The sequence below is a fragment of the Dendrobium catenatum genome, unplaced genomic scaffold (assembly GCF_001605985.2).
Source record: "Dendrobium catenatum unplaced genomic scaffold, ASM160598v2 fragScaff_scaffold_1521, whole genome shotgun sequence".
NCBI lineage: Eukaryota > Viridiplantae > Streptophyta > Magnoliopsida > Asparagales > Orchidaceae > Dendrobium > Dendrobium catenatum.
This window is the reverse complement of record NW_021319983.1, coordinates 579,197-595,374: the sequence shown is the minus strand read 5'-3', so window position 1 is coordinate 595,374 and position 16,178 is coordinate 579,197. Positions and strand designations below refer to the sequence as shown.

General features: G+C 32.7%; 1 protein-coding gene across 2 annotated transcripts; it reads left to right on the top strand.

Annotated features, from left to right (window-relative positions):
* Positions 1 to 1,284: 1,284 nt before the first annotated feature.
* LOC110096669 lies at positions 1,285 to 15,549 on the top strand. Of its 2 annotated transcripts, none has more exons than XM_020822725.2 (3): positions 1,285 to 1,624; positions 4,386 to 4,572; positions 15,052 to 15,549. In XM_020822725.2, the coding sequence occupies exons 2-3, from the start codon at positions 4,414 to 4,416 to the stop codon at positions 15,217 to 15,219; spliced, it is 327 nt and encodes a 108-aa protein (XP_020678384.1). In that variant the 5' UTR covers positions 1,285 to 1,624; positions 4,386 to 4,413; the 3' UTR covers positions 15,220 to 15,549. The 2 variants fall into 2 exon arrangements, with proteins under 2 accessions (XP_020678384.1, XP_020678385.1); XM_020822726.2 differs by having other exon boundaries at positions 1,291 to 1,624; positions 4,390 to 4,572.
* The last annotated feature ends 629 nt before the right edge of the window (positions 15,550 to 16,178 follow it).

Sequence of the window (16,178 nt, the reverse complement as noted above, 5' to 3'; positions counted from 1 at the left end):
CTTTATTATTCAATGGCGTGTCCAATTTGATTGTGGGCTCTAAAATTTGTGCCCCGATGTGGGCTTCTAAAATTCGCACCCCGGCCTTTTCTCGGCCCTTTCTCTTTTTCGGGTCATTGAAGATAGTTTTAACGAGTAAGTTCCAAGGCAAATTTTCAAAAGACATTGGGTTTTAGATAAGACATTACCTTGAGATTTCGCCCTCGTTTTGCAAGGCTTTTATGATCTGATTTAATATTTCCTATAGGCACAATCACTTATAGTTAATTATTCCTCCCGATAGCGAAAGAGAACTTTCAATTAAGGCTAGCCGTCAATTAGATACAGAGTATTTGACATATAGTAGTAGCATGATTTAGGTATTTAGAATTTTGATATTAAAATTAAAAATTCATCACCTTGCACTTAAAACGGATGGTGGGGGGAGTGATGATAGACCCGATCAAAATCTCATGGTTCCGTCATTCCAGGTCATGATGGTCCCTAGTCTACTTAGTAAGAGGAGGTAGTCGACCTAACCTGATAGAAGGATTTTTGTTGGCATCCATGGATTACTTCGTCCAATAATATCTTGTATATCTCAGATGAATATTTATTTAAGGGGACAAATTTGAATTTATCTTGGTTAAGAGAGGGCTTTATGACATATCAATCATATCTTATTGATTTATTGCTCAATAATTTAATGTCATTGGGGAACATATGAGCTATAACGATAACTGTAATTCAATGGTGTCATTTGACTGCAAAACCACCCAATTAGAAGGTCTCGGTCATAATCATTTACATGTGGTGTCATTTAGCGGTGAAACCACCGGTTAGAGGACAAGTGTTACGTTCTTACTGACGATAGACGAATTGAGAATGAATCCTAGTGATATTCTCGACTAAACATAAGCTATTTATGAGTTGAAGTAGTTTTCTACATGTCAAAGGCAGAGTTAGCGTGGGTAGTTTTGACGAAGTGATAATTTAGATGAAACCGAGTGTATTTGAATGGTAGATATGCAAATAGTATACTTTGGATATTAGATAAGTAAATATAATAATTTGGAGTGTTATGATATATATATAAGTTTCTCATTTAATGTAAATCGGATTACCCAAAACAAATTATTAAAATCAGAATTTTTTATTTTATAAAACTGTACTGAACTAATCTTATTGTTCAATTTATGTTATGTTAAGTGATCATAATCAATAACCACACAGTACACCTATAATGAACAAATAATCATTGATAATGGGAGAAAATCCAAATCCCTATTCCTGAGTTTGGATGACCGGTCATTCGGTCAATTGACGGAGGCTCGAGACCCATTAAAGACCCCATTGTACGAACCACGACCCTCGACTTCGTCCGCACTGTGCGGACCTCTCACGATTCTGTCTGGAGGCTAGAAGGAATTTCTGATAAAGGCCGAATCGACCCCGCATCTCTTGTTAGTTTGAAATCGCCCATCAGTCTGGAAGCCGTGGTAGCGACGAAGAGTGATAGCAGAAGGGATTGGTTTTTTTGACTGGAGGGAAGAAGATCACGTGTGTTTCAACCGACGGAGAAAAAGCGCAATCTCCTCGTCTCTTTCATCACCGACTACAGAATGCTTTTTTGATAGGATGCCCCGTAAGTTTTCCGTCTTTGCTTATAATCTCATCTACTGGGATCAATTCAGCCCGGATCCACCCTAGTTCTCATAGCTACAGGAAATCTAGAGTTTTTAAGTAGTTCCACTTTACATTCTGGGAAGGCTGAGAAGCTTTTGTTGAAGGAAATTATGTTTTAGGGTTTTTCTTTTGCTTTGATTGATGTGAATAGGGGCGTGTAAATCTGTCTTATGCTCTGTTAAATTGTGGTTTGTTGCCCGTATTTTCCGTCGGTGGAGTAGAGAATTGGACTGAAGATTCATTGGTTAATTTCATGTGAATTACGCCAGGGAGTTGTTTGGTTAACAGACATTGTAATGTTATGCTATGCGTTGGGCTTATTTGTTTGATTGGAGATGTAATATGAGTTTTAGGAGGTGATTTTTCACTCATTGTGGATGTAAAAATGAAATCATCATTAGAGAGGTTTTCATTGTGCTTGTAAATTTTTAAACGAATTTTAATTTCTAAATACATCCAGCAGAATTGCACAATCTAGTATCGTGCTTTAAAACATAATTTCTAACTTCAAGTAATTAAATAGGCCCTAAAAAGAGAACACCTGGTGTTTGCTTGTTTTTCATGAAATAAATTATCTCCTTTTCTCATCTCCTTCATAGTTGTATCTATGCTATCACTTTTTTCTTAAATTTTATTTTATGCAAGATTTTTAATGTAAAAATAGAAGTTATTTCCTTCTCTAAATACTGTTCAATTGAGCTGTTTTTGAATTTCAACAATTTTAAATATTATTAAACTAAAGCAAACAACAACATTTGAGAAATAATATTGTCTGAATAATCTCGACATTTGTATAACATTAAGCCAATTAGCTCGTAGGTTATTAAGAAAGCTATTCATGAGCTTTAACATAATAATCTGTTGCTTCCTTCTATTTTTGAAGTAGCCTTGAGTTTTTTTTTTAAGGAAAATTTGTAAAGAGTTCTCTATAGGTTTTAGTCTTGAGCTTTTTTTGAAGGAAAATTTGTAAAGAGTTCCCTATAGGTTTCTTTTTTTAATTTTGTATTAGTCCAATAAAGGCTTCATGCCATGGCCACCTTTACTTGGGGTGGTCTATGATTTGACAACCTGCCCAAGTACATGACTCATTCGATGTTTATGATATGGTTACGAATTATTCTTGTGTGAGTAACTTTGACCAATTCCTATGATTTAAAAAGGAAGGAAATTATAAAAGGAAGCAATGCTTAATTGTGTGTGCGTGTAGCGTTGTGGTATAAGAGTGCACAAAGAGCCAAGGAGTGGTAATAGGGAACTACTTGAGTATTAACTCGTTTCTCTCTCTCTCAGTGATATTATTGTAATGAACAAAGGTGAGTGTTTATTTTTTTCTTCCTCTTACTTGAATCCACTCAAAGACACCAATGTATTTTTGGTCATCAAACGTGATTTAGTTTTTTTTTTTTATCAACTGTGATGCAGTATTGATCATGGATTCATCGTGTGAGTGATGATGCTACAAACAACATAAGTGTGAAAATGATCTTCAATCCCAATTTTTTCTTTTCATGATTATGCTCCTCTATGGATTTTGCAGTGTATTAAATTATTAGAGCCACAACATTATCATCCTTGATTTTATTTTTCAATGGAGTGTCTCCATCAAATAAAAAAAGGAGCAGAAAGTGATGGTATGATAGTTTGTTGTGCGTAATGATTTTTATATTGCATTGCAGTGTGCATGGGCATGATACTTCAATTGTCCTACGTGACAATCTGCATATTTTCTTAGTTACAACTATGCCTTATGATGCATGTAAATCAGCGCCATGTGTTGTCAACTATGACCATTGTTTTTTGTCCATACAATTTATCGCCATGTGTTCATTTAATATTTGTACATGTTCTAATTATTTTCATGTCTTAAATGTATAGTAAGGATGCATTATTTCTTGCTTATTAGTATTCTTTATGTCTTGAGGGGACCCTATTCTATGTAAACAGGTACCTTAGGATTGTATGAAAAATTGAGTGATTAGTATAGAATTGAAGCAAAACAAGTTGCCCTCCTTATGACTATTGACCCTGTCCTAGGGTAGTCACCAGGTTAACTTCTCTCCTTTCATTTCTCTCATTTTCTATTCTCCATGATGATTAAAACTTTTTCTCATCCTCTATGAGAGGCCCCTCTCTTCTACCTCTCTTCTTTCTTCTTCATCTAAAGACTAGCCTTTAATTTTCATGAAGTATTCCTTAAACTTTGACTTATTTTATAATAAATAACAGTTTTGGAAAGTAGTTGTTAATTTGCTCTATCTTCAATCCTTCTTCCTGCTTATAATCACCACCTCTAAAGGCAGCAAGCTTACTTACTGCTTTCCAATTTGTTTTTTTTTTAATTAAATTCAAATAATATACTGTGTTGTGAAAATACTTGCTGTAATGGCTATGTTATTATAAATCAAGTCATAATTTCTCAGTTGCTAGAATCATTGCTAGGTTGCAAACTTGCAACTCTTGTAATAATATCTTGGTTGCCACTAACCTAGGCTGAATACCTGATTTTCATGGAATCCAGTTGTCAATGCTAATGTTTATCTATCTAAATTGTCATTATTTATAAAATAGATTAAATTATTATCCTTATTAAAAATCTATTTTCCACAAAAGGGCTAACTGTCGAAACTTTCTGTACTATTGAATTTTTTCTTGGCTTGGCAAGAGGCTAAATATATCTTTTCATTTTTCTTGCTCTGTGTGTAATTACATAATTATGTCAGGCAGGCTGTTTTGTTGCTGCTGGCAGTGATGTCAAGGCCTATCGTACTTGTTTTTCTTCTGGTGGTTCTTATAATTACATCGCAGTTTGAATGGAAGCAGCAACTGGTGAATGACATGGAAGCAAGCTCAAGTGTTTCTCAAAAGCAGAGTCATCTTATGAACAGAGAAGAAGTCGTTAAAGAAAAAGTAAGTGCACAATCATAAGGATTAACTTATTTTACTTGTGTACTTTTTAAATTTGTGCTTATATTGGGGAATGCTACTTCTTGAATTTTTTTTTTTTAAAAAAGTGATTTCTGTTTCAATAGCAAGAATGTTGTATATCTCCCCTTTAGGGTTGCTATAGGTTGCTCCAAATCTTTCCTTTCCCATTTTTTATCTGACATTTTTTAGACATTTGGTCAGATTTTTGGCTTCAGTTATCTCCTTAGGTGTATTAGAACGTATCGGTGCGCTGTTGGTTAAGAATAGGACATTTGATTGCCACTCATTGCAACCTCTTCATTGGAAATTAAACAATCAAAATCATTATGTACATTGTATGTTCATTCCTTGCATATTATTGCCGTGATAGTTTTAATGAAATCATTTTGATCATTGTTGAACTCTATGCACCAAATCTAACCTTGATTTGGATTAGTTTGGCATTATGTGCAATTCAATAACAACTAGTCAATATCTAAAAATTAAGGTGTGGTGCAGTTGGAAATTATCTGGCAGACAATGTCATATTTAAAATTTGCCAAATTTCATTACTATTATTATTTTAGAACATTTGTGCATCTTATGTTAAGATGAATTCATGCATCTCCCCACTCCTTAGAGATTAACTTTGGGTATAGTTATCGTCGTTAATAGACATTGTCTGACAGCTTAAGCTAATCAGTTTTTTTTTTCAGCTTAAGCTAATCAGTCTTTTACGTTGTTTTGGTTGCTCTTGGTTTTTGTTAACGTATTTTCATATAATCAGCCATTTATTGCCATTTTTAGAAATTTTACTGGTTAGTTATTTCTCAGTTCAACATAGCCTATCTTGCGAATTTTTTTATTTAATTTGAATTCATGTTTTTCTTTTCCCAGATATTCATTGTTTTAATTCTTTTTGGAGGAAGAGGTGACTAAGGAGATAGATTTGTATAGTTATCTTTTTTTTCCTTTTTATTGATAATTGGAAGATTGTTGTAGATGTGAACTATGTGTAAAGCTGGGTATTTTCTACAGTTCATTTCAAGCGCCTGAAGGGATCATATGCCCCGATAACTTTCTGAACTTTCAGATTATAAAAAAATATGCTGGTTGTACTTTGAAAATCGCCATAGAATGGCAATGATATTGCTGGATTTCGGAGACACCAAGCAACACACGTATGCTAATATTTTTTTCCCATAAATGTTCTTGAAAACATAAGTAAACTTTATTTTTCTTTTAAGGTCAAAGCCTAGAGCAATTGTGTTTCAACTGAGTAAAGCTTACCCCCTTCTATGGCTTCTAATATTTCCCCAGCATTGTTTAATGTAAAAGTTTATTAAATCAAATAATTAAAATTATCTATTTTACAAATCCAATCATGTATGTACAATTACTAAGGTAAGATGATGACAAAAGGCGGGTTAGGTGAACTATGTCACGTAAAAGTTATATGCTAGAAAAAAAGTGAATTAACTGAGAGTCCTCACTGTAGATTTAGCTGTGAGCATCACTTAAAGGGGAAAAAAAGGAAGAATCAAGAGAACTGTGTGATTTGATATTCCCACAAAATAGATAGAGAATTTCTATGGTAGCAGTACATTAAAATTTCTTAAATTCAGATAATGTTTTAATGAATGCATATGATATAAAAGACTTAATAGTATGTTAAGTAAGACACAAATGTCTAAGGAAAAGAGTTATGAAATTTTTTCAGGCTTGTATAAGGCTTCTTAAATGGTTGAATAATAACGGATCATTTCATGGCTTAAACTAGAGCTAAGTTAGAGATAACTAGCAAAGGATTGCAGCTTCAGCAACAATGCAAATATTGTGCTGTTTTTAGAAGTTTAGCAATGCAGTTTTGCATTTTAGGAGGCATTAAAGAGGCATTCTGGATTGGAGCATAGTATTGGTACTAAAATTTCTTGAAAATTAGAATGCGAGTTAGGAGAGTAAAATGGGAGATTTTATTCTTGAATATTATTCGTATATTCCGTGTAAAAAAGATGATGAAAAGCTATACATAAATAGATGAAGAAGTATTCAGGAAAGACATATATCTAAAAATCAATATTTAATTATGGATATCATAAACAAATACACAATAAAAATAAAAGGCTATTGTCCACGTCTCCACGAATTGTTAGATTGTTGTACATGGAATTTTGCTGTCCACGGATTGTAGATTGCAGTGGATGAAAGTAGTTGTCTACAAATTTCTGGATTGCTATCAACGTTTAAAATTGTGTAAACTTATGCGTTTTTCATTTGTGAGGTGAGGCGTAAGCCTCAAAATACTAAATTGTGTAAAGTAAAAATAAAAGTTAGAAGTATTTTTTTATCTAATACCCAAATAATATGTTAAAGGATGACATATTAACTTTATATTGAACTATGAAATAACAAATTGACATATATATAAAACAAAAATTGCACAAGTCGTAAAGTGGCAAGTGATAAATTGTATGGAATAAAATTAAAATCCAAATATTATAAGAGGAAAACAATACAAAATATAGGAATTGCATAAAAGTATCATATAACATCAAGTTCAACTCCAAATTACTTCTTTTTCAGTTCCTTACTCATCCACATTTAATTCCTAAAAAAAGTTGAAATAATTGACAACTCCGAAATCATCTGCATTGTCATCACTCGGGGTATAAACAAATCGAGTTGAGCTTGAGTCATACCTAACTCGAGCTTGACTCGCCGGCTAAAGTATGAGCTCAAACTCGAGTTGAGCTCATAACTAGCTCGAGCTCGGCTCATGGTGGTAAAAACGAGCTCGCGAGTAGCTCATGAGATCCCGTTAGAGAGGAAGATCGATGATCGTTGATTGGTGTTGGAGAAGAAGGACGTGTGCGAGGCTGTTGTGTGAGAAGAGGAGAAATGGTTTTGGTTTTTATATATATTTTTTTAGGGAATAGTAATTGTTTTTTTTTTTCCTTAATGGTGTAGTTTATTTTTCCAAAAAATTGTTGTACTTCACTGCAGTTTTTTAATGTTTGGCAACCTATTTTTATTTTTTCAAATCCAGTCGTACATTGTTTTCTTGGGAAAAGCTCTACATTTTTTAACAATCATTATTTATTTTCTCTTTGGTTTTTTGTACTTTTTTTAGAGAAAAAGTTAGTTAAAAAATAAATAAGTTGTATTATTACAAGCTGGCTTGTGAGCAAAGCCTCATCAAGCTCGAACTCGAGCTCGTTTATTGATGAGCTCGAGTATAGGCTCGAACTCGTGGCTCGATAAGCTCGACTTGCAAGCCTGCTCGGCTCATGTACACCCCTAATCATCACTAATGTGGTCATTATTTAAGTCATTGTCATAATAAATCGGTCTTTCCCCTGTCTCATCCTGTAGAGTCTAATACGTTCAAATTTGCTTATTTTTCATTTATTTCAATCATCTTTCTTTTTTATAAATGTTTATCATCAACATGAATATTAGATTAATACTCCAAATTTTGAATTATTTTATCTATCCCCCTCAAAGTGGGTTGTATATGTTGATCATGTCCTACTTATTGATAAAATTTTCAAAACATATTCTCATTAAGAACATGGTGAGGATATCTATAGTTTGAGAGTTTGTTAAAATATGATTTAGTTGGGCTAGTTCATTTTCAAATTTCTCCAAGATGAAATGTTGCTTAATCTCAATGTTTGTAGTCCTGTCATAAGGGATATGTGTATTTACAATAATAATGGCAGTTTGGTTGTAACAAAATGATTTCAAAGTTTTTTCCAATTGATAATTTAGTTCAACCAATAGTTTTTATGCCCATATTCATTCACAAATATCAAGTTTCTTTGCTCTTTATTTAACTTCAACACTGCTTCTTTAGACCATAGATCTTATTTCTCCATATACTAGGTTTCCTTTTGCATATGTATAATAGCCAAAGCTGGATTCCAACTCTTCATCATCTCTGAAAATTCTGATGACCATGCTAGATAACTTTTTACATAATAAGCCTTTTTTGTGATATTATCTTGAGTTATCTTAGAATGTGGTTAACAACTTTCATGCTATCTTTAATAAAGGTTGTTCACGTAGTGGCTAACAACACTAACACAAAAACCAATATTATAATGGTTGAGAGACATAGATGAGTTTGCCCACAAGGTTTAGATGCCCTGCCTTTATTAATTGACGTATTGTTAGTAATGATCATTTTTTTTATTGTGTCCATTGGTGTATATGTGGTCTTATGTCCAAATATTCATGTTTCTTGAAGTAGATTAGGAATACACTTCTTTTGGTAAATATAAATACCAAGGTTTTCAAAAGCATCACAACTCTTTCGTACGTTAACTATGCGTGAAGCGGCCACTTGCTCGAGTGCGCACATGAGGTAGATGACGACCATAAAACATAGCAACTCTGCTGAGCTTAATTTAGTTTTTTTTTTTTTCAATATATCGGTCTATATTATAAAAGGCTTTGAAACCTTTAGATCGGGCCCCTTCTCAACCACGTTTTAACCCTTCATCCTCCTTATGAAATTGTGATGTCATCGATACGCAACTGCGACTTTGTCCTCTCAATCAAGCGGCGACACTCAGCATCAATAGTATCAACTGAGCAAAGGAACTCGATGCTGACACGTGGAATCAATGGTATTGAGTATAGGACTACGACTTTCTTGACTGACTGAAGATAATTTTATTTAGGGTTTTATCGGAAATGAATTTTTGGTATTTTTAAATGATTTATGATTATTTCTAAATTGATTTTGAATAAGTATAATAAATTGAAAATTATAATCACTTGATTTTTCTCCTCAACTTTCTTGCTTCTTTGTGCGTATATGGGAATTTGGGGGAGAAAACAAGGCTTGTATGTTTTCAAGTTATTAGTATTAATATTAATTAAATAGCATAATAGCATATATTAATTAAAAATTTAAACTGATCTTAATAAGTAATATTAATTAACTAAAATACATTAATTTATTAGAATATTAATCTCTACTAGTTATAAATTAATGACAAAACTAGGATTTATTATATTATCTCATAGAATTTAGTAAATTAGGATTTACTGGATTTATTAAATCCTATTTGGTGTTTGCAGCTAAACAATCCTAATCAGATATATTTAATGCTTTAGATCAAATGTGTTCAAACTTAAAAAGATATAGATTAAACATAGTTCTATTAAATTTATGTTGTTTAATGGCATATATGTAATGAAATTTAGGTATGATCGATATAACAAGGAGGAAAGATTCAACTTATAAGCACACAAAGTTAAAATTCAATTCAAGTACTCTTTGTTACATATGTATTTATCGCAATATTGTGAAAACTGGATTAGATATTGAACCGGAAGAAGGAGGTGTTCAATGGTTTGACCGGGGTTGAAGCAGATGATGTAATAAATATTAGAATTATTTAAATATTATCTAAATGAAATAATAATGTTATAATAATCATGCAATATCATTTGGGAACTTTCTCTTACTATTATTTTTTTTAACTTTTGGGTTTGCATATGTTAAGAACTCACATTGAGTGGTGGAGCCATATGAAGATGCTTCATTGATGTTTTTGGGCAAATAACTATTATAAGAATATCATGCTTATTAAAAAATTAAGTATTTTAAATTTAAATTAATTTATAAATTATGAATATGATTTAAAATATATTCTTTAATGTAATAAATTATTTGTTTTAATTATTTAAATAATTTGGCAAATTGTACCAGCTAGTTCAAAATAACTTGGACCGGTTTGTTGGTTGAATCGGCGATTCAGGCCAGTTCAGCCTCATTTGATGTTGAAGTGTTTTTTAGGATTGATCAGACTGGTCTTATAATCGGTTTAAGAACCATCCAGTCCAGTCTGACTTTTAAAACCTTGATTTATCATGAAAAAGAAACATGGAGTTATATCTTGAGCTAAGGAGCATCTTATCGGTCTTTATGGATCAACCAAAGGAGTAATGTGGAAAAATGCAAGACAGTGTCTTTAAATGTAAGAGACAAATTGGACACTTATAAAGACAATTGAAATAAAGTTTTTTAGAGAAAATAATGTGTGGTTGGTAGAGTTCACTGAAGAATCGAATCTTCAAATGTCATGCCCATGCATTGTGGTAAAGGATCATTTGAATCAAGTTCTGGAATAGAAAATATCAACATTCAACACACAAAAAAAGAAGTATTTTGGATCATTTTATGTATCAAGAGCCTGAAAAGAGGTTGCAAGAAGAAAAAATATGAGACAAATGGGAATAAAAGAAATTATAGATAAGGAAATAAGGGATAGAATGGTAGAATGCATAGTTATGTGGTTCTATCAAGCAAGCATCCCTTTCAATGCGGTGAAGTTGGAGAGTTGGAGGCTATTACACAATATGAATTCTCTTTGACCACTGTCTTATCTTGAGTTGCGAGTCCCTCTACTTGAAACAGAAATGCGATTGACAATTAAAGATGTAAAGGAGCACAAAAAAATCAGGCAAGAGTAGAGGTGCACTCTTATATCAAATGGGTGGATTGATCATAGAGAACTATCTATTATAATTTTTTTGGTTAATTCACCATCCAGTACAATATTCTTGGAGTCCATAGATCCATTTGAACATATAAAGACAACATTCAAGCTCTTTGAACTCCTTGATTTTGAAATAGAGAATACTGGAGAGAATGCGCTTCAAGTGGTTACAGATATTCACTCCAGATATGTTCTTACAAGTCAATAACTTATAATATTTAATGTTTATTTATTCAATTAAGATTTTAAAATTGACTTGCAGGGCTTGTATATGTGAGAGGAACTTGAGTGTTTTCGAACAGGTTAATAATTTCTTGATTTTGAATATACTAAATAATTCATATGTTTTATACATTTTATTATGATTCATACAAAGAAAAGAAATCAGTTATATAAAAAATGCGTAAATGATTTAGTGTTAATCACATACAGTGATACAGCCAAATTAAAAAAAATAGGATTCAATTTCAAAGTTGTTATTGATCCAATTAGTCTGAATTCTATTGATGGGAGTTGTGAGTGGTTAATTGGAAAAATAGTGGATGTTGATGCGCAATAGTTTGGTGATGAAGATATCTCTTGAAGACAAATTGAAGAGGCATTAGGAGAAGTTAATTGAAGATGTTCTATAAGATTTAGCTGAAAAAAATAAGAAGTTTTCATCCACAATGAGGGTTAGTTCATCTGTACCTAAATTAGGGGTGTAAGTGAGCCGAGCCGGCTCGAGCTCGACTCGTTTATGAGCTCGTGAGCCGAGCTTAGAGTGGCTTTACCCTTAGAGATAGGATATGAAATGAGCATATACGTGAAAAGGTTGGAGTAGCTCCAATAGAATATAAGATTAGAGAAAGTCGCCTTAGATGGTTTTGGTCACATAAAACGGCGGCCTTGTGATGACCCGGTTAGGAGAGTAGAGGTATTAGATTTGACTTATGTTAAGAAAGGTAGGGGTAGACCTAAAAAGACTTGGTTAGAAAATATTAGGAATGACCTTTCTTGATTAGATTTAAACGAGAATTTGACTTTTAATATGTCACAATGGAGAAAAAGGATTCATTTAGCCGACCCCACGTAGTGGGATAAAGGCTTGTTGTTGTTGTTGTTGCTATCTCTCTCTCTCTTCTCTAACAGTGACAGGCCATTGAAAAATAAATGCTTGCACATTTTCTCTGTCAAACGGAAAATCCAAAAAATCTGCTAATCTCTCTCTCTCTCTCTCACTAAAGTTGTAAAATACCGCCAATTAATTTTTTTAGAACGGTGCCTGAAATTTTTTGAGAACAGTGCCTGAGGCTTGACGAGCGGCTAAACTCATTTATGGAGGAACGAGTCGAGTTCGAGCTCGAGCTCGATATTTGACAGTTGAGCTCGACTCGAACACCCCCTGACTCGTGCTCGACTCGACTCGTTTGCACCCCTAACCTACATCCACGCTAGTTCATCTCGACCTACAGCCACTTATATTAATTAAGAAAGACAAAATGAGATTGTCTCATAAGGAGGATAAGAAGGGAAGTTTGAAGATGAAGCAATTCTATTTGAAGTAGATAGAGATAATGTGAATGAAAATTAGGATGATGACTAATGAATTTCCTTTAGCTTGCTTTATGAAAGTAGAGACTGCATTTAAATTTAGTCTTTTTTTTAAATTAAATGTATTTTTATACAATCTTGAAGTTTTTAGCAAACTGCTATATTAGTTTTAAATTTTTATTCATTTGTTAATTCCTATGCATAATAAAAAAAAATGGTTAGAAATTTCAATTTACTGGTCACTTTCGAAGTTTGTCTTGAAGTTAGGCATGTACATTGCAAATCTTTTCTATTCTATATCAACTTTTAAGTATTTCCCAAAAAAAAAAAAAAACTTTTAAGTCATCTATTAAATACTACATATTTTATAATTGTTAGTGAATCTCTCATTTAATTTATAATTTTATCTAAGTTATGAGCACTTTAGTCAATAAGAGAGTCGTTTCTCTTGCGCTTGTCTTGAAGTAAAAAATGAATACTTGCGCATCGCATTGATCAATACCATGTTTTGATTGTGTTGCTCTCATAACAAGAAATTATTTTATATTTCTCACAGTTTTTTTTTATTTTAAATTCTCTTGTAAAAAATCCTTAGAATCTAATTTGCTCTTCCTCAAAGGCTCCTGTACATAATCAGAACCACTCTTTTTCTTTTAGACGAGCTCTTGACAAAGAGTGTGATCAACTTGACACTGAGTGTACCTATGGAGAATACACCAAATCACACACATAGTGATTGTTTGAGGACATATAGAGTTTTCTAAGTCTACATACTTTATTGGTCTTTATTTAATTTTCCAATTTATATCAGATTTACATGTACACTTCCTCAAGTTTCCCATCAAGAGGAATATTCTTAATTTCAAGATGATAGTGGCCAATCCAAATTTGTTATCTAGAAAGCAAAATTTGAATTATGTTGAGTTTGGCAATAAGAGAGTTTTTTATACTCAATACCATTTTTCGGTGTACCTTTTTTGGTAAGAAGTCGGATTTTAAATTTATCCATGCTCTTATCTGTTTATATTTAATTGTAAAAATTCATTTGCATCTAAATGACTTTTTTTTGTGGTGGAAGTTCATAAGCTTCCCACATCTTTCATTTCTAAGACCAAAAATACTTATCACAGCTTTCTTTATATTTGGGGGTTTTGAAAGCTTTAAAAACATTGTTTGGATGTTATATTTTTTCAAGTTTCAAAATACAAAATTTAGGTGAAATTCTTTTATAAGTCATAAAATCATTTATAGGGCGTTTGGAGCATGACCTCACTCATTTTATTAAGGCAATATGATAGTTGAGATTAATATCATAATCAATGAATTTATTTAGTTCTTAAACCGGGTTTAGGTTCTTTGACCTGTTGTAGATGTATTGATTACTCCCATTCTTAGTTTTTGTTCTCTCGTGTAAACTCGAATCTCATTATGAATAGATTGGGTGTATTTATAAGGTGATGGGTGAGTTTCTGGTGCTAGTGAGACTTTAATGGGTTGTGTTGGTTGTACTGATAAGTTGATGAGAGAATTTACGATTTTAGTGAGGCTTCTGTAGGCTAAATGAGGGGGCAGTGAGAAATGTTTATTGTCCATTGGTTTGATAAGAGAATGGTGGATAATAAAAATAAGTTTAAATCTTGAAAATCTTGTTCTTAAAATTATCTGCATTCAGATTGAGCATCTTTTTTTCAATCCATTATTTTGAGAAATGTTTATTGTCCGTTTGGTGCAATGAGTTGTTTATAATATCCAGAATAACTTTTTAAGAAGTATATATTTTCACACTTACACCAACGTTTATAAACGGATCTAATTGCACCAAACGGACCCTTCTCATTGATTGTTCTAAAACCTGGTATTTCTTGCTTGTGGAGACTATTTTTATCGAATAAATATAAACTGAGCGCCATGTTTAACTAGATTATACTTCTTCAAGATACTTAATTGCTGAGAAAATTTCACCTAGCCGTATGATTGTTATTATAATCTGGAATGGCACCAAGTATTAACTCAGCAGTAATATGTTAGGCCGGTTCCTCCTAAACCGGCTCCAACTCCAACTCTTGAACCGGCCCACCCAGGGCCAGTTTATGTCTATAGGAGGCAGGCTAATACCGCCTCCTCTCTCCTTGCCGCCCACAATAGTGGTCCCATTATTCAAATTGAATCTAAAGGGGGAAAGGAGAGGGCACCTAGGGCTTTGGAGGGAGTTTTGATTTATAAAGTTTGTATTAAATAGGAGGAGGTGTTTTAGGTTTATGTTATGCTTGATTTGTGTTCTCTTGAAGTTTCTTTGGCGTCTTGAGCTCTAGACTCCTTGTCTAGAGATTTGGGAGAGAACGATCATCCTCTCGAATTGAGGATCACTTGTATCTGCTTTGAGTTTGTTTGACTTTAATTCCATTATTACAATCTATGTTCATCTTTTCTGTGTCAGATAATTTTATCTCAAGAAAAAAATATTCAGAGACTTAACTCGCTTGTCCAGAGCCTTCAGCAACAATTATCGCAATGCCGCAACATCAATAACACGGCAAGCTTCTCTGAAAATAGCTTAACAACAAATGCCAATGAGACTGAGAAGCAGCAGATCCTGGAAGATTAGTTGCTATTGTACAATTTGATTGTGACAAGAAAATCCATTAAATATAGGTTATTGTGGATCATATTAAAATTCCTAGTTTAAAATACTGAAGGGATGTGTTGTTGTGGCAGTTTATGTTCCCTATTATTATTGATGAGACCATGAAATACTTAATTTGAAGTAACCAGACATGCTTTTAGAGGTGTTGCAGGTGTACAAGTTCCAGGATTAAAGGCTTCCTAAATTATATTGCTTGAGCATATTACATATTTGATGTTCCAAATTGTTATCAGGACCTCTACATTGAACTTTTATTGAGTTGTAAATAAAAACTTCTGATTTCTGAACTGATGCTTTTCTATTTATTTGGCTGTATCTATCAGTTATGATCAAGGTTCTATATTTTTTTCTGTTTTTCTCATTCATGGTTGCAGCACAGCTTTCATTGAAGAGATTTGAGGAAGTGCAAATGTTAGCCTTTCACTGCAAATATTAATAAAATGCAGAGCTTTCATGGGATGTTTGGTTTTAATTTTGATAAGGATGCCGATGCCAAATGTGACAGCCCAAATTCTTAACTATTGAGATATTGTCTGCTTTGACTTAAGAGCTTCACGGTTTTATCCTGTTGGTATAACTTCCCAGTATGTCATCCATCTTAGAATTGCTTTAAGATGAGTACGCTTAATTGCTGAGTTTCTTAAGGAAATTCCAGTCATTACATCAAAAGGTGTCTCGATGTTTAATAGTTTAATTTTCATTTACTTAAGTGGTTTCTCCAAATTGGACATTAAGCTCTATAAAGGCATAATAGATTCCCTGTTGTACCATATTATAAATATTTAGGCTAAATATAAAGACTAATACATCACCATGACTAAGCATATTTGTACCTATTATTAAGGTACATCTAATCAAGTATTATGGTACATATAATAAAATCCTTCCATTGAAATCTTTCATTTTTACATATGATTTTT

What these genes read in the sequence shown, in the direction of transcription:
- LOC110096669 (XM_020822725.2), top strand. Translation starts at nt 4,414, where the DNA reads ATGTCAAGGCCTATCGTACTTGTTTTTCTTCTGGTGGTTCTTATAATT. An exon ending in AAGAAGTCGTTAAAGAAAAA is followed by an intron (nt 4,573 to 15,051) that starts GTAAGTGCACAA and finishes TTTCTGTGTCAG; the next exon opens with ATAATTTTATCTCAAGAAAA.